General features: G+C 42.1%; 1 protein-coding gene across 2 annotated transcripts in view; it reads right to left on the bottom strand.

Annotated features, from left to right (window-relative positions):
• TBC1D2B (TBC1 domain family member 2B) overlaps positions 1–2,977 on the bottom strand; it is a 29,520-nt gene extending 26,543 nt beyond the window's left edge. The window contains exon 1 of one of the 2 annotated variants that reach the window (XM_082061367.1): positions 2,364–2,977. In XM_082061367.1, coding sequence (XP_081917493.1) covers positions 2,364–2,708 — 345 coding nt within the window. In that variant the 5' untranslated portion in view covers positions 2,709–2,977. The remainder of the gene's footprint in view (positions 1–2,363) is intronic. The other variant, XM_082061366.1, reaches the window with a different exon arrangement.
• Positions 2,978–18,535: the final 15,558 nt, after the last annotated feature.

Below are 18,535 nucleotides of genomic sequence, written 5' to 3'. Positions count from 1 at the left end.
ATAAACCCCAAGTATGTCACACAGTCCTCTGCTCCCATTAAATGACACAGACTGAGCAGCCCAGATGATGAAATCATTACATTAACAAAAAACTGAGGCATTATGAAGAAATAATGCATTCCTCAACAGCACCATCATTCCAATCTGGAATTCTAATTGCTTATTTCTCATTGCTCTTCTCAGCTTATAATGCTGAATAGGAAAGAGTAGATCATGGGATGTGGAAATTTTGACCAGGCTGCAAATTGAGGAAAACAAGGCATGTGAGTTACAGGGTGAAGGCTGCATTTGACTTTATTCCTCGTGCTCTGTGTGTAATGTTTTCTTGATAGACTAAATGACATTTGATTTCAGCAGATGCTGGGTCAGTCAGTGTCGGGGGGGGGGGGGGTTAGTTGCATTTTTTTGTTGTTTGGTTGGGGCTTTTCAGTGTTGATTTGGTTTGGTTATGTTTTTTTGTGTGGGTTGTTGTGTTTTGTTTTGCGTTTTTTTGTTTTTGCTTTTGGTTTTTTTGAATTTAACATTTTTAATTCAATCTTAATTCTATTTCTACTTAATCCAGCTGAAAGATGTTTTAAAGGCCTTAAAGCACTATCACGTTGGGTAGAAGGAAATGAAATCCAGCTGCAAAAGCCTTATGCCTTGGTGAGTCACACAGAAGGCCAGTCGGTCCTGCAATATCCCTTAAGATTGTCATTAATTCTTTATTTGTTATACAAACACCTCTAATGTACCAGCACTTTTATGGACAGTGAGTTGGCCACTGTAGGGCAAGCATCGTAACAATAGGAGACGTAGAAGATAGTTATTTTTTTCTGCTTATAACAGCGATGACCTTGACTTCCTTAACTGGCACCTTTTCTCAACCCCCATAAGTGAAGCATTAAGAGAATTCCAGTCCATACAGGTTCTTTCCCAGAGAGCGTAGGAATAAAATGAATACAAGACATATGGGCAGAACAGTAACACCACAGACTAAGATACCAAAAAAAAAACCCATGACAAGGAAACCCCCTGTTCATGATGCTTGTGCATCGGTATTAAGTATCTTCGTGACTGCAGAAAACACCCGAGGCTGCTGCTAGAGCACTGTTTGACACACTAGTAACTTATCACACAAGTGGTATATACTATTTCCCAACAAAGGCTGTCGTATTGAAAAAAGAATCCTCAAAACCAAACATAGATTATGGATTTTCCTGGAGACTCCCACATTAAAATAATCACTAGATACTAATTAAAAACAAACCTCAAACTATCAAAAAAATCAAAGCTCACACCAAGTCTGCAGTTTTAATTTCTGTAACGTAAAAACTCAGGCTAAAAGGGCAGATTCTTGGAAAGTAAAAAAAATACCTTATTACAGCTATACAAAACAACCCATACTATTTACACTCAACTGCATGCAAGACTACTGATTATACTGCTTTTCCTTAACCACATATACTTAAAATCACGATCATACTAGTTTTCCAGTTAAACAATTTGCTTATTTAGCAACGTATGTTAACGATTCTTTGTTTTAACAAACATTTATACTTATCAAACCAGAACATTAAAGTGCTTTATACAATCATGTTCTAGAACTTCAGCATCTATTACTGCTCAAAACTCCGCTGTTAAGTAAGTGCATAAGAAAGATCTTTTCCGATATTCAATAAGAAGTTTATTTTACTTTAATAACTTCAATGATTGTACTTAATATTTGAGTATCTTGCTAAAGAACATAGTTCACATGACAACTCACACTCAATGCACAACAATACTCCTTGTGGGAAATAGGTGCCTTAAGAGCAATAAAAAATAATGGATAGTCTATTGAGTGGAAACGGTTTCCTTGGGGTTTTTTTCCCGGCCGTGACAATAAAAGCAAGATATGCAAACCAAACATTTACCTCTCGGCCCACGAAAGCCCGAGTCCCTGCACAGACAATGTGATAAGCAGCCTCTGCTCCTATCAGGAAACATTTCTTCCTCCTCCTCTTCCTTCCTCCCAGAGCAGAGCAGATGAAGAGTTCTGCCACACACCAGCTTTTCAACATAAACACCCCAAAAGCGAAACCCAACCGCTCCCTCCCAGCTTCCAACCCCACAAGCCACCGCATCTCCTTGGAAATCCCGCTTCCACCCAGACGTCTGCACAGACCCGACTCGGTCCTGCTGCAGCGGGAACAATCTTCTTCCCCCTCAGAAAAGCACTTTTAAAACGACATGGGGGGGGAGCGGACCGCTAGGGATAGCCTCGTATCTACTCTAGGTTTGCGCGATAACACTTTTTGACTTAAAAAAAGCTACTGGAAAGGCAGCGGGGGGCGGTCCGGCTTCGGGGGCGCTCTGGGGAGGGGGCCGGGCCCCGGGCCTACCTTGAGCACGGCCACGGCCCCGCCGGGACTGTGCACCTCGAACGCGGCGGCCTCGTCCCCCGCGGCGGCGGCGCCGGCCTCGGGCTGGTGGTAGCTGAAGCAGGCGGAGGCGATGTCGAGGTGCCCGAGGGGCAGCGCCTCCTGCGGCCCCTTGAAGTAGTAGAGGTAGCAGCGGCGCGGGTCGAACACGAACCAGCGGCTGCGGAAGCCGCGCAGGGGGCCCTTGCCCGACAGCTTCTGCAGGTACCCGCAGAGCTTGGGGGGGCCGGGGCCGGGCTGCTCCCCCGCCGAGCCGCCGCCGGCCCCCGCCGCGCCCTCCTCCCCCTCCGAGCCCGCCGCCGGCATCGCCGAGCCCCGCAGCCGACGCCGCCGAGCCCGCCGCGCAGGACCCGCCTCGGCCCGCGCCGCCTCACGGGACTTGTAGTGCGGCCGCCGCGGCCCGGCCCGGCCCGGCCCGGCCCAGCCCCTCCCGCCGCCGGGCCTCGAACCCCCGCCCCAAGCACCGCTGGAGGGCCGGGCCCGAACCGCCCCCGCTGCCCAGCGCGGGACGGCGAGGCCGCAGCCCCGAGCGGCGCCGCGGCCTCCGCGGGCCGTGCTTCGGGAAGGCGGCACACGCTGCTGACGTGGAAAGGCACCTACCGGGGACACCGCGGGCGGCCGGGCTGCGCTGCTACGTGTGTGACCGCATTTAAAAGTATTTTCCGAATCGTGGCCTACGCCACAATCAGATTAAAACCCTTCTCGTGTTCATTTGTAGCCTCCTGTTCTGAACCGCATCTCTGCCCCGGAGCCTGCCTGCCTTGCAGCAGTAACCAACGCCGCACAGCACCGGCACTGACTCACCGCAGGGTTGGATCCTACTTACCAAACCCTCACTGCTCTGCCTGGTGAGGGGAGTTTAAAAATCACTCCCAAATCCTCTTGTTTATTAGGAAAAATTATGGAGCATGCAGGCAGCAACAGGTAAAAAGCTGAAGCTTACAGTGTTTAGACTTGTGAATGGCTACAGGCCAAACTGTTCATGTTTTTATGTTTCACTGAAACATCTAGCACATTTTGGACTCTAGTGAGCTTCCAGCGTTAATAATAGAGAACATCTGCAAAAGAAATCTCCACTGCTAATAGACTGAGCTGCCACAGGGAGGTACACATCATTTCACATAATTTCTCCTTGTGTTTGGGACACAGTACGTGCCTGTTTCCATTAAACATGCCTAAAGCTCTGGGTACAACTAGAGAAAAATAGTCTGATGTGGCATACCAATCCAAAAATGGGAGGAGACAATTCCATGTGAAACAACATTCAGCTTTTCCTTCTCAACCTTAAATGCAGCACAAAGGTTTGCTGTCAAAATAGTTGTTGCAATGGTTGGAGCTGATGTTTGCAATGGTGTTTTTATTAGTATTATGCTACTTATGAACCAAGTTTCACTGAATTCTGACAGTTTGGAAATTCAAGTTATCCAGAAATCCTAAATTTCCCAGAGCTTCTCATTCTGCCCTAATTTTTAAATATCTTGATTAATTTCTCAACAAAAAGTAACTGCCTCATCTGCCAGACAATATTTTAATTCTATGTTAAGAGATGTAAAGGATATAAAGCACCTGAGTATTCAGTGTGGTTGTCCATGGGTTCCACTTTGACGTTGACATAGAGATTGCAGTATTCTTGAGTCCTTCCCTCCGGATATCACGTACTGATAAAAATGTGTTGAGTGAGGAAACAGCCAGTGTTCTGTTAACAGACGAACTTGAGTAATTTGTTATACAAACTGAGGTGTGGAAGTTATCTCCCCAGGCAGCTCACATGGCTTGAAGTGTGATCCACTGAAAGATTTAAGTATTGCAAACTAAGGCTAGACAGGTTTTAAAATTTTTTAAAATGTTTTTGTTTGTTTGTTTCAGACTAGAATGACTGATAGTGCTTCGTTAAAATTTGAGGCTTTGTTAGTCAATGTGGAAAGTGAGAAGGGCTGATCCTGGTTAATCAACAGGTCACAAACATTTCTTCCATATATTCTGCTTGGTTATCTTCTTCCCCAAGTACAAAGTGTTCTTGGTCTCCTGGTAGCATCACACTCTTTCCTGGCAAGTGTCATTTGCCAGAACATGAGTTACGCAGGGAAAACACTGATTCTCTTTAGAAGCTGCCAGTTTCTTATCTCAGTCATCTAGACAAGCCTGAGTGCCCCAGCATTTGTCACTGATGTGTTACACTATCTCATCAGTTCAGCAAGGCCTGGCCTTGTTCTTGTGCTGAGCGCCCATGACTCCTACTGGCTGTCAATAACTGCATCTCCCAGCAAATCACACAATCAACTCCTAAATCCTCAAAGCTTTTGCTGTCAGTACTTCTCTTTTTAAATTTGCTGTTCAGCTTCCTTACAACACTCAAAGTGGGAGAAGCCCCTAATTTCACAGCTGATTCATGTAAACAGAAAGTTCCCCTTCTTGGGAAATAAGTTCCTTATTTCATGTGTGCCCTTTTTTTCACAAACAGATGCACATGTGGGCTGGTAAAGAACTTATGTCTAAGTTGCTGTGGTGAACATAAGTGCAAACAATGCTTTTCCTTTACCTGCTTCTTCCTTTCCTGTTTTCATGTCCAGAATGCGCAGATGTTATAGGTGACAGTCTGTTGTTAGTGAATGTCTAGAAAAGAAATACAAATAACACGTCAGAAGACAAGATTTCCCTCCTGCCCAGAGGTGAGGGCCAGTGAAGATTTTGGTCTTCATAACCATAGTGCAACAGCCAAGTCAATTTTACACATAGCCAAACAGCAGTTATACTCCCAAAAGAACCACAAGGCTTGTCAAACATGAAAATATTTGAAATACCATTTTCCTGGTGTGTTAATCTGTTCTAAAAATTAATTAATGTTTTAGTAATAGCACTTTCAGCTGAACAAGGCCAACCACTATGCATAAAAAATAAAACTGTACTTACTCTGAAAAATGAGAGACTGGTCTAAGTCATTACAATTGTAATGGTTTTCTCTTACAATGAGCATAAGCATTTGTAGTTCTTGAATAAGTTCATAATTTATCCTGAGTAAGTTCATATTTTATCCTAAAAAAGGTAAATATGCAAGAAAAAGAGAGAGTCTATCCTTAGATACAGAGGCAGAGAGAGTAGAGCTGGTGTATATGCCAAGCTCGTGCTGTCCTGTTTACTGAAGTGCAGGGAGCACCAATAAATTAGAGCCAGCACACCTGTAACCGTGCTTTTGCTTAAAGTGAGACTATAGCTCCAAAATTGGAATGGCTGAGAGTGTAAACTGCTTCCTTTCACAAAACAGAAAGCAAAAATGACTTTATTTCTTATCTGATATCTTCTGAGATCTAGGGTTTCACTTAGAGATGAAAGCCAGAAGTTTTCAGAGCTTGCACTAAACATCTGCTGGTTTTTGTTTTTCAGAGCAATGAAACTACAGACAACTGTCCCCCTCAAACCCTCTCACACACAGTACCAGCCCAAACCTGAATGCTGAGATAGAGGCGGAACAGTTACTTTTACTCTATTTTAACAAATATTTGGCAGGTTCTTGCAGAATGGTATCTGTGACTGTCACTGCCAATATAAATACTGCCACTCAGCTATAGCCTGATTATGCGGAGTACTTGCATGTAATATTGCACCACATTTCAAATGGTGAATGGTTTTGCCCTACTATTATTTCAATTATTTGGATGTCAGGAACCAAAAACTTTCCTAAATTATTTTTAACCAACAGAGACAAACAGGCAAAGCAATTCTCCAAATTACTGTTTCTGATGCAGTCTGACAAGTCATTCTATGTTTCCTTATATGCAAACAAGTCATTCAAAGAATTCCATGGTCTATATGTTTCAACTGATAGGCAATGTTTCATATTCTTTCCATTCTCCAGTATTATTCTTTAAACACTAGATGGTGCTGCTTTTCTGTGCCACATTTGCCATTTCTGTTCCACTCTCGAAATGGAAAAAAAAAGATACAAACGGTGAATGAGCAGGGAAGCTTATCTGTAGCTTCTGATTCAGCAGGAAGACCTAATTTAACTTCAGCTGTCTCATATGAAATCAGCTGAATATGTGACATTAAATGCATTGTTCTTACTTATTTGTTGCACTGCATCTTATCAAGAACTCTTCACTATGAAAAAGCAATAATTATAAAATTCAGTGAATGGCAGCATTGATTCCTAGTTACGCATCTGGGATCTGACTTGTAAAGATATCCAGGCAAGTTGGGAGCCATGTAGAGGAAAGAGAGGAAAATTAGACCCTTTCTGAAGAGAAAAGCAGGGACTACTTAACTGTAGCAACCAACTGGGCAATCCGTATGCACATCATTGTTGGCTTGTCAGCATTCGTGTAGATGCAGCCTGGCTGGAGGGCTGCACAGAGCCTGGCGGGAATGCTGACCAGGATGAGCAGGAGAACTTAGAGTACTGTTGTAGAGACAAAATGCTGAATGGGCAAGAGATATAAACACAGATAATCACACAATTAATAAAACACCATTATTTCAGCTGCTTACAGTGGAACTTAGTCCCAAGTGTATACTTGATTCCCAGTGGAGAATATGTATGTATAATGGGGACTTATGGAAATGTCTAGTAAAAAGAAAGATCAGAGGAGACCATAGAATAGACTTTAACAAAAGTCTTCATAAAATTCTTTTTTTGTGTGTGTAATTGTTTTATAATACATTAGATATAACAAGAATGAGGCAAGATCCAGTGGGATAGAATGGATCACAAAAGTTCTATATCCACTGTCTCACAGAGTGAGAAATAACTGAGTGAAGGGGTGCTTAAGGTTACCTTTATTCCCTGTGCAGCAGCGTAAGCAATGCTGGGCTGAAGAGTTTAAAGATGAACCCAGAACATTCACTCATGGGATGCTCAAAATCACTTTTTGTAGTCAGCCAGATTTTCTTGGAACAGGAAAGAAGGAGATGTTGGAGAATGATCCTGCAAAGCATGAGCCAAGAGAGAAAGCAAAAGACAATTAATGTTGGAGTCCGTCATTCATAAACGTTCCTGTGGTCAGCAGTCTACCATTGCACTATCAGATGGACAAAGGGGATTTCTTTGGGACTAGATGGTCAAATCAGAGAGGTGGACTAGTAAATAGGAAGATAAACTGATCTCGAGCTGCAGGGATTCCTTGCCTTGCTTTATATAAATTGTAATATTCTGCGCAGGGTACTAGTTCATAACAGAATTGCAAAATGCGTAAGAGAAGTCCCCAGACTGCAGACTTGAGTCACCAGATTAGCAAAGTTTCTAGTGCACAAGACAAGCTACCTCGCATAGAACCAACAAGAGGAAAAGAAGTGACAGGAAAAAGTGTATCAGTACTGTACAAATACAGGGATGTTTGTGCTTGCATTTACCTACAGCATTTAGTGGAGTCGTTTTTTTTACTATTACTTGCTCCTATTTAATTCAGAAGGACAATTTTAACGTGTAGATACTACAGGTCTACTGGGTTATATATTTGTCTGTCAATCTCACCTTGCTGAATAATCTACAAATATATGGTATTGTTTACGTAACAGTTCTGCAGCCCATCAGTGTTCTATGATATCACATCTCATTAACATTAGAGATTTGCATTTATTCCTGTTAAGAGTTTACATTTTCCCAGGTGCAGTGGCTGATATGAACATTTGCACCATCCGCCTGCACTAGCAGAGGTGGCACAGAACTTTTCTGACTCACAGTAGCGCTATCATGGCGTGTGACCTCAAAGCTTTTAACTATTCTCTAATCCAAGCTGTGCCCAAAAGTTGCTCTTGCTTTCTGCACAACTTTTCAGAGGCCCAGCCAGTTTTCTCACCTGTCAATCACACCGTGGCCCTTTTCCTGACTTTCTAACTCATTTCCTAGTACACCAAATCCTGGCTGACACCTTTTCATTCTGTTGACTGCAACCACAAAACTGTGTTTCTTGAGTAGCTCCTGAGCTTCCCTCGTCCCATGTGTAGAAGCTGTGGATCACTTCTCTCCATTTAAATCCTGACAGAAAGCTCTCTGAAGACAGAACAGTTCATAGCCGAGGCTTAGTGCTGATGGGAGAGAATGAAAGTCACGGGTACATTGAGAAACCTTCGCTGTCTGGTTCCAGTGCGTTTCCTCAGGCAGCTACAAGCCCTGACAGCCCCTTCCCCTGTGCGCCTCAGTGGATGATTCAGGATTAGCTTGTAGCTACAACTTACACACAGACCTGAGTGGCAACAACACCCACTGTTGTAATCCTTATCCAGACGTGCTTTCCTTATTTCTTGCCATTTTATTGTCACTTTGAGTGTCTGTCTCATAGAAAGCTCAGACTCATCTCCCCAGTCTTTGGATAGTTAACTGAGGCTTAAAGCTGCAGTTGCAAGTTCAGTAAATCCACGCACCAAACGCGTGTTGCAAGTTAAAAGTGTACTTGCTCCAGCTTCCACCTAACATCAACGGCAAAATAGCAGTTATTGATGGAGAGAGAGCAAAAAATGCAGTGCTTAAACTTCACTGGGATGGATTCCAGCCTAAATGCCTTCAACATCAATTTTTCTTCTGATACAGACTATGAAGTGCTTAACATACTAATATGTATTAGTTAAAAGTTCCAACAGTCACACCAGCTCTTTGCAAATAAGCTTTCTTCAAATCCTTTTGATTCCTAACTTTATCACAGGTGCATTTCCTGGCTGTGAAGGAAAGAAGCCAGAGACTCATGGTCAGTGGGGCAGAGTCCAGTTGAGGCCTGTATCTAGTGCAGTGCCTCAAGGGTTGGTGCTGGGGCCAGTACTGTTCAATATATTAATCAATGACTTGGATGAGGGAATAGAGCGTACTATCAGCAAGTTTGCTAATGACACCAAGCTGGGAGGAGTGGTGACACTGGAAGCTGTGCTGCCATCCAGAGACCTGGACAGGCTGGAGAGCTGGGCGGGGAAAAATTTAATGAAATATAACAAGGGCAAGTGTAGAGTCTTGAATCTGGGCAGGAACAACCCCAGGTTCCACTATAAGTTGGGGAATGATCCATTAGAGAGCAGCATAGGGGAAAGGGACCTGGGGGTCCTGGTGGACAGCAGGATGCCCATGAGCCAGCACTGTGCCCTTGTGGCCAGGAAGGTCAATGGTACCTGGGGTGGATTAGAAGGGGGGTGGTCAGTAGGTCAGAGAGGTTCTCCTGCCCCTCTGCTCTGCCCTGGTGAGACCACACCTGGAATATTGTGTCCAGTTGTGGCCCCTCAGTTCCAGCAGGACAGGGAACTGCTGGAGAGAGTCCAGCACAGGGCAACAAAGATGCTGAAGGGAGTGGAGCATCTCCCGTGTGAGGAAAGGCTGAGGGAGCTGGGGCTCTTTAGCTTGGAGAAGAGGAGACTGAGGGGTGACCTCCTTAATGTTTACAGAGATATAAAGGGTGAGTGTCAGGAGGATGGAGCCAGGCTTTTCTCGGTGACAACCAGTGACAGGACAAGGGGCAATGGGTTTAAGCTGGAACATAAGAGGTTCCACTTAAACTTGAGAAGAAACTTCTTCTCAGTGAGGGTGTCAGAGCCTGGCCCAGGCTGCCCAGGGAGGTTGTGGAGTCTCCTTCTGTGCAGACATTCCAACCCGCCTGGACACCTTCCTGTGTAACCTCATCTGGGTGTTCCTGCTCCATGGGGGGATTGCACTGGATGAGCTTTCCAGGGCCCTTCCAACCCCCGACATTCTGTGATTCTGTGATTCATCCCTTTTCAAGAAGTAAATCAAATATTCTAGTAGAGGGTAAATGTATTTGTCAAAGCTGAATGGGATGAAAAAAAACCCCTAAAGATGGTAAACTGAAAGACACTTACATGTGTCACTTACAATCTATAACTGATATAACCTTATCTAAAAATAGGCAGATTTAGGCAGACTATTTGGTCTAGAATCCAGGCTGCATTCATTACAGGAAAACAATTTTGCAAGAAATCTGTCTTGCTATTTGTTTCTGCTCAAGACAAACATTACCAGAGCAGCTTTTCCTGTGGTTTTCTGTTTTGGAACTTCTGGCTTTGGCTTTGGATAAAGACAGGAAGCACGTGGAAAACTGAGGAAATACAGATTCGAGAGTCAGTCACAACATTCAAATCTGGAGCCAAACAAACCCAAGTCCTTTCTAACTCAGACAGATATCAAATAATAGTATCATCTAAGAAAATGTGAGGGGGAAATTATCCCATCATATCCAGCCAGCTGCTCTCCTGTACCCTATTTTGCTAGCAATATATGCTGAATTTTCTATTACATTAAACCACTGGCTTACCTGCTGGTAACAAACACTTGTTCTGACCCTGCTACAGTAGTGTCCATGGAAATTTTGCACACGTCTAGAAAAGAGATCTGTGCCCTAGAAAATATACAAAGTACAGATGATTGAGAAGGGGGAAATGTTAGTCCTTAAACACGAAGCCATGTTTTCGTGGCATGTATTCAGAATTGCTCCAAAACTGCTTCGGTTTATTGAAGGCAAATGTTTTCCATTCTCCCCACCTCAAATCCTAACTGCCTCTTGCAGCATCACCTTTTCTGCAGTTACAGGTGAATAAACAAGTTAAAGAAGAAATAAAACCCAAAAAAAGAAATAAAACCTTCTGGCTCATTCTCCTCTTCATTATGTTAATCTTACAGCAGACAGAAGCCAGGACTTAGAGCAGAATTATGTTTTTTTTAATCAAGAAAAGGCGCTTCCTCAGTATTTAGACTCTTTCCTGTGCTTTCTGGAGGACTCTGCATACAAACTATACTTCTTATTCCTCTTCAATAATGGACAAAATACAACCCTTAATAATAAAGACATCTGCAACCTCACACACACTTCAAAAAAAGTTGGTGACATAGCTGTTTGGGCTCATCTTCTGTAAGAATCTATCCACAATTTTGACCAAAATATCCTATATCTTCTTGCGCTCTGCATTTTTGCAATACAACTGTATTGAAGACAGAAATCCAATTAAGAGGCATTTCTGCTCCCTAGATCCCAAAGCAGTCGGAATGTTCCAGAAGGGCTTTTAGCTATTTCCATGCTGTTCAGTTTGATATCACTGACCACGTGCATTCAAAGCAGCATCAGGCCAATATTCCATTCTCTGCGGTTATTAACATTTGACTACAACTTTTTCTGGTTTTAAACAAATTCTTTTTATCAGCTCATTATGCTTATAGATGAAAGATGCAAAACAGTCAAATCATAAATCTCTGCCATACATCACAGGTGATTATAAATCAAAGCTGACAACAAAAGCCCAAGCTTCTCTTGCGAGCCAACAAAACCATTACAGTAAAACAAAAAAGGGATTGAAATTATTTCATGAATTCAAGAAGAAACATGCAGCTACCAACAGTGCCACACTGTCACTACTAGGAGAAATACTAAAAAGAAGGGTGATATTAAATAGAAAGCAAATCCCATTCACAAAAAAGAAGTCAGCCATGAATCTTGATTTAAAATTATCACCACAACTGCATTTTCCTCCTGTTCCTATAATGGATTTCTAAGCTAAAAAAGAGTTTAGAAATTGGCTGCCTCAGCAATCATGGAGGTGATTGAAGGTCCTCCTTAGGGGCAGAACGAATCAGTAGCTGACCAGGGAATGTCCTTGAGTCTCTTCCCTTCTGCACACAATTCTTCATTTTCCCTTTATTTTTTTAGCGGGACATAAAAAGGAGATTAATTACAATCAAATCCCATTGATTTGTAAATTATTAGATTCATTAGCAGTAGATTACTATCAATTCAAAAATTCCACCTGCTTTATAATTTCAGGTAAATGGGACAGGGAAAGGCAGGAGGTTCTGTAGGTTTCAAACCCCAGGTGACTGAATCAAGATGCTTGGGTTTCAGCACAGGATTCATTACCCCTCAGTTTCATTTTACTAAGTAATGATTTTTACAGGCTCTTCTCACATAATAGGCTTGATTTTCCCTGCGCACCCTACCTTTTCTCTCCACTTTTAGACCCACGATTAATACAGCAGACAAACAGCGTTCTACCAGTTTTCTGCTGAAAATGAGCAAAATCATGAGAATATCCCATAAATAGGTCACTAATTGGTATGCTCTTTAACAAAACTATACTTTTCAATATGTGGAATGCAGTGGACTCTATTTCTACAGCTGTCTGAAAAAGAATAAGCCCCAAACTTCTTGGCAGACCTGAGAGATTTGAAGCCAAACCTCTGGCACTACATTAGTTCTCTGCCTAGCATAAAGTACACAAGGAAGATTCCCAAATGCACCTTCAAATGATACACTGACATTTTTGAAGGGATGTAACACATCTCAGGTTTCTTCCCAGGAGGAGTTTGGTCAAAATATGAAGATGCTGTTTCAAATGCTTACGCATCATGTTGAGGCCAGTGGTGTTTAGTGGTAAGCCTGCAGCCGTTACTTGTACAAGATGTACTCATTTCAAGCAAACAAATGCAAGGGAATATTGGCTGAGTTCACTGTGCGGTTTTACAGAAACAGCAACGCAGCGCAAACTCAGATGTCTGTGTTCTTTACGAGACCTCAAATAGTCTGTGTTTAGATCAGTAAAGCAAGAACGTTCAAACAAAATGTGTAAGGCACAGATGATGTGTCTAAGGAAGATCGTTTGCATTTTTCACTAGGCTCAGATTAACTGTTCCTGTTTTAATAAATCAAAGGGACATCCTAGAGATAATGGTGCTGTTTAGCACAAGTGGCATCGTACTGGATCCTTACATCTAAAGGCTTGTTGCTCACAAGATTTGCTTTGACTTTTTCCTTCCCCACTAAGGCGCTTTATTTGATGAGATGCTGAGCACCGTTTCAGCTGAAGCTGAAAATCCCTGTCTGCAGGGCTGGAATCTGAGGCACGGAAGATTCAGCTTCCAGACTTGTGAACCATAATAGATTTTCAAATCTATTAAACATTTTGTGAACCTGAAGAACGTTTGCTGATTACACAGTTTGTTACATAGATTTCCTTCAGTTCTCCTGGCCACTATTATCAAACATTTCCCTTATCTGTCACATGCAGCTGGAATATTTTCTTTCATGTTAGATATTGTCTCATAAGGACAAAGACAATAAAAATATTTGCAGTATATCTGTTTTCCATCTCTGACAGTGCCTGCTTATTAGTATTTCTTCAGAAATAGAATAATGTATTATCTGCAGTCTCTGTTTTGTTGTGTTTGCATTCCTTGCTTGAACAAAGCAAAATGCCATTTAGGGACTGGATCTGAAGGCTGCATGCTGAACTGAGGAGTCGTCATCTTGTTGAGATCAGGCCCTCAGGGATTTCTGCTTACTGCAGAATTATTGCAGTGAGAAGAAGAGATTCCTCTAAGCAAATCAGGCTGGACTTACTGTATTAATAACCCAGTATTTTCAGACCTGAAAACACAAAACTCCTCTGGATACCCGTTATTCTCTCTACTTTTTCAGCTACATAACTGGAAATGGAAAATACTGAGAATGAGTCATGTGAGATTAAGTCATCCTGTCAGGAATATTTGCCAGCAAATTCTGCAAAAGCCAAAACTTAAAAATGTCTAATAAGAGTGACTTGGGCAGCTGTGAATTCTAGTGCTACTGTCATTATTAGTATATGTGAAATGACAATAGGGAATATATCTATATTCCCTTATCATATTTGGTTTTATCATTAGAAGAACAATACTCACTAAAATCACCATAAAACACATGAAAACTTTTATGCATATGAAAAGCCTCACTGAATCTCCTGGAATTTAACTTATTTCTGTGAATACACACATTAATTAACCTATCTGTTTAGGCAGAGCAAATGCAGCCTTTCCGTTTCAAATTGCACCTAGAGCGAATTCACTTTGAACCAGCAATATTTGCCATGTGCGAAATCTTCTATCTGCACCAAAAAAAGTTGCAAAACCATCTTCTGAAACCAAAAAAGACCATTTTGGTTAAAACCCCAATATTCTTTTTCCTCTCAGGGTCTACTAGGCCATAATGACAGAGTTGAACAGATTCCTAAGTAGAAGATAATTTCCTTTTAATGGAGGGGAAAATATCTGCTGAATATCAATTTATTTCTAAGTGCCACTGAAGCAACCCTGAATATCAGATTGCTAAAACCAGATGACTAATGATCCGCCTGAGGTCCCTCGAGGAGCAGCCCGTCCCCACGGGGGGTGAAAGGCCCATTAAAAGGGGGATCTGATTTCCCTGGCGGGACATGTGCAGATCCATACTTGCCCAGGCTGAACTGAGAACTGTTTCCACCAGGTGAACAGAGGCACCGTGTACCTGCTTTTCTCACGGAGCTTCTCCTGAGGGACCAGACCAAAGTCTCCAGTTATCTCCCTTCCACAATGAGCTACCGTTCCGTACAGTTTGTTAAAGCACAGGATGGACAGCAAGCTTGGGCCAAGCTGAATTGCCCAGGCTGTGCTGAAGCCCACAGCAATGAGCCACCTTGCTCCTGGCAGGCTGCTGCATCCACCGATCTCACTTGAGAAAAGTTACAGTAAAAAAGGAGCAGGCTGGACTGGTGCCCATAACCCTCTTTAGCAGAGTTGAGACCTACATTTTCAATTGGCCTACATTTTCAATCAATACAGCCTCAGCCTGCATGTGCACAAACTGGAGAGGAGGCAACAAGTCAGCATGCACGCCAGAGTAATCATGCACACACAAAATAGATGTAATGAGAGTCATGGATTTATGTATAAAAATATTTGGATCTGCGCAAATCTTAGGTGAGAAAGAACAGAGGGAACGAGTAATCTGCATTGCAACAGCAAAGCTGATGCGCTTGGCTTGTCATTAGGCTTGCAAATTAGGGACAGTCAAAAGAAAAAGGCAGTAGGGCATTTCATGTGGTGCTTCAGAGTGTAAAAGGGCTTTTACAGACCAGAATGGCAGAACTTCCAGTTAAATAAAGGCACTTCCATCTGTAATGCTGATGCTCTTTTAATTCTGCCAAGAACAGTCTCTTCCTCTTCCCTACCAAAGGGAATTCGATAGTCACTGGGTGTCATTAAGATCTCTACAAGACACCCAGAACTGCAAAATGATACAGAGAAAAAAGCAAAACGTCTGTTCACTATGTCTTTCACTTCTGTCTCAGACACACACATCTTTCTAAGGACACAATTATAATTTTGTTACCTTTAATGTCTTCCTCATCAAATTTCATTCCACTGTCTGTCCTACCTGAGGTGTATTGGGCAATAACATTATAAACTCTCTTTAATCCTGCTGTTATTTCAGCCCAAATTGATTTATTAAGGATGCTGAGCTGAGCAGTGTAATATTTCTCATTCCACAAATGTATTGTTACCAAAGACTCTAGATTACTTTATATTCTGTTATTTCAGAATATAATCTGAATCTATTCAGGTCTCTAGAATACGAGTTTTTTGCAAAAAAATAATCCTTATTTGTTTAATTTTTATGTACATTTCAATTTTCAGGGATTTTAATTAAAGTCATTCTTGTTATTATGCTGTTTTCATAAAAAACAACAAACACTGCAACCGATTCCATCTCTGCAAGAAGAGAGATAATGTCATATATGGTGCCTTACCTTAAGCTTTACCTTGATTCAAAGAAAGGCTTCTACTCGGAACAGGACATTTGCCACATGTTGAACAGCTGGCACGTGAGCCCCACTGAAGATGAAATACATGGGTCATCTGAGACTGAGATGTTCCACAGCAATCAAATATAAATCTCATTAACAAAAACATTATGGCAGACAAACTGCAAAGCATCAGATAATGCATGTGTAAATAATAAAAGTTGAATTAATTCATTCTTGTGTTTTCTCATTAAAAATAGCATGGATCACTTATGAAGACTTCAACGTGGCACTTGTCACTGTTGTAAGGCAAACAAGCCAGTATAACTCACACGGGATAAGGCAGAAAATCCAGGAAACTTCCTGCAAATCACCAGCTGTGGCTACTGAATTTCCAGAGAAAACAGGAGAGCTGATAGGAACTAATGATTTTCACAAACAAGAACCCATCAGGCGCTGCTATCACATGATGAAAAAAATGAAATCCAATGATACTAAAGACAGCAAAACTTAACAGCTAGAATTAAAGGCACATTCAGTCATGAAAGGGAAAAAAGTTAACCCATTCTACTGATCAATATCAGATATTACTGAGACCAACATCGCACAAAAGGAAATGAGTAATTGTATGGAAAATTAAAGTATCTACATTTGAGACAGAGTTGAAAATACTGCAAAAGGAGTATTGTCATTATAGGGGGTCACAGTCCAACTAGCGTGTGTATCAAGAAAAAAGTACATACTGAAACTGTTCTATAAAATCATTAAGTTTTCACCTAACCTGTTTCAAAAGTGTTTAAGTTTGCCCTTGAAAGAATAACTTCATGAATTTGATAACATTTGAAACTTTCTGGGTAATTATCTACAGTTTTAAATTAGTAATTAACCACAGTTTCATATTTTTGTTTCTGGCATCATAGATTCTATAGGGAGTCCTGTATTTCACGGCCAATGGTACCTGGGGTGGGTGAGAAGGGGGTGGTCAGTAGGTCAGAGAGGTTCTCCTGCCCCTCTGCTCTGCCCTGGGGAGACCACACCTGGAATCTTGTGTCCAGTTGTGGCCCCTCAGTTCCAGCAGGACAGGGAACTGCTGGAGAGAGTCCAGCGCAGCCACCAAGATGCTGAAGGGAGTGGAGCATCTCCCGTGTGAGGAAAGGCTGAGGGAGCTGGGGCTCTGGAGCTGGACAAGAGGAGACTGAGGGGGGACCTCATTCATGTTTACAGATATCTAAAGGGGGAGTGTCAGGAGGATGGAGCCAGGCTCTTCTCGGTGACAACCAGTGACAGGACAAGGGGCAATGGGTTCAAACTGGAACACAGGAGATTCCACTTAAACATGAGAAGAAACTTGTTCTCGGTGAGGGTGGCAGAGCCTGGCCCAGGCTGCCCAGGGGGGTTGTGGAGTCTCCTTCTGTGCAGACATTCCAACCCGCCTGGACACCTTCCTGTGTAACCTCATCTGGGTGTTCCTGCTCCATGGGGGGATTGCACTGGATGAGCTTTCCAGGTCCCTTCCAACCCCTGACATTCTGTGATTCTGTGAAATCTAAACAGCTAAATGAAGTCATGACCTGTATGATGTTATGGTGCCACCTTGTGATGTTGCACCAGAAGTGCCTCTCTAACATGTGCAAGGAGACAAAAAAAAATCAGCCCTGGGGAAAAAAAGGCAAGGAGGCTGTTTCTATGAGATTGCAAGAAATTGCAAAAGATTTTTTTTTTTTTTTCTTTTTTTAGTCTGTTGACAAAGAGGAGCATGTGGTTAGTGACTAACAAAAGAGCAGTCAGCATGTTAAGAATATATTAAAAGGGCACAAGAGCACAAGGAACTGCAGCAAAACAACTGCTTGCTTCCACACAGATCCAGTTACAGGCATATGAGTTAATTCCACTGAAGTCAGCAGAGTTCCTGAAAATTAATATGGAAGTAATGAAGACCAGATTTTGGGCTGCAGGATGTTCTAAAGCTCGACTTACGGTATTCCCTTAAAACAATAATAAAGTGTGTTGATATGTAACTTAGTTATGACTTGCTTTTTGACACTGTTTTATTCCCTTCCACTAGCTCCTTTTTGTCCCTAAGATGCTTTGACTCTATACAAACTAGAGATAACACACACTTAGCTATTTTAATAAAGGCTTTAGGTAATTGTTTTCTTTGTCCATTCTTGAGGGCAAATACAAAAATGTCCATTCATATTTAAGACCTTTATTCAATACAAAATGTATGTCCTCCTGCTTTTAAGGCCAAATCCAAAATTCTTTTAAATCTAAATACCTTTTACTGTTTCAGCTTCTTTCCAAATTGCCTGATAGTTTGTTTTGAATAAGTAAGCCCAGTTGAAGAAACACTTGCTAGTGAATTAATAAGATTCTGTCAACTAAGAGAGTGCAAATGCAGAGCTGCTTTAGAAATCTACCCCTTACCTTTCCCATCAGGTGGTCTCATAACTTGCCTACTACAAGGTAGAAGCGTTTTGCTCCAGCAGCATTTAGAGCGTGTATCCCTTCCAAACTCCAGGAACATCCTGTGTTGCTCAGGTTTTTGTTACAGATTAACATAAATCCAGGAAATAAAGTGTTAGGAGAACCGCATACATTTGTACCTGCAGCAGCCTGCAAGA

This window comes from Streptopelia decaocto (assembly GCF_964273445.1).
Source record: "Streptopelia decaocto genome assembly, chromosome: 9".
Classification (NCBI taxonomy): Eukaryota; Metazoa; Chordata; class Aves; order Columbiformes; family Columbidae; genus Streptopelia; species Streptopelia decaocto.
This window is presented reverse-complemented; position numbering and strand designations above follow the sequence as displayed.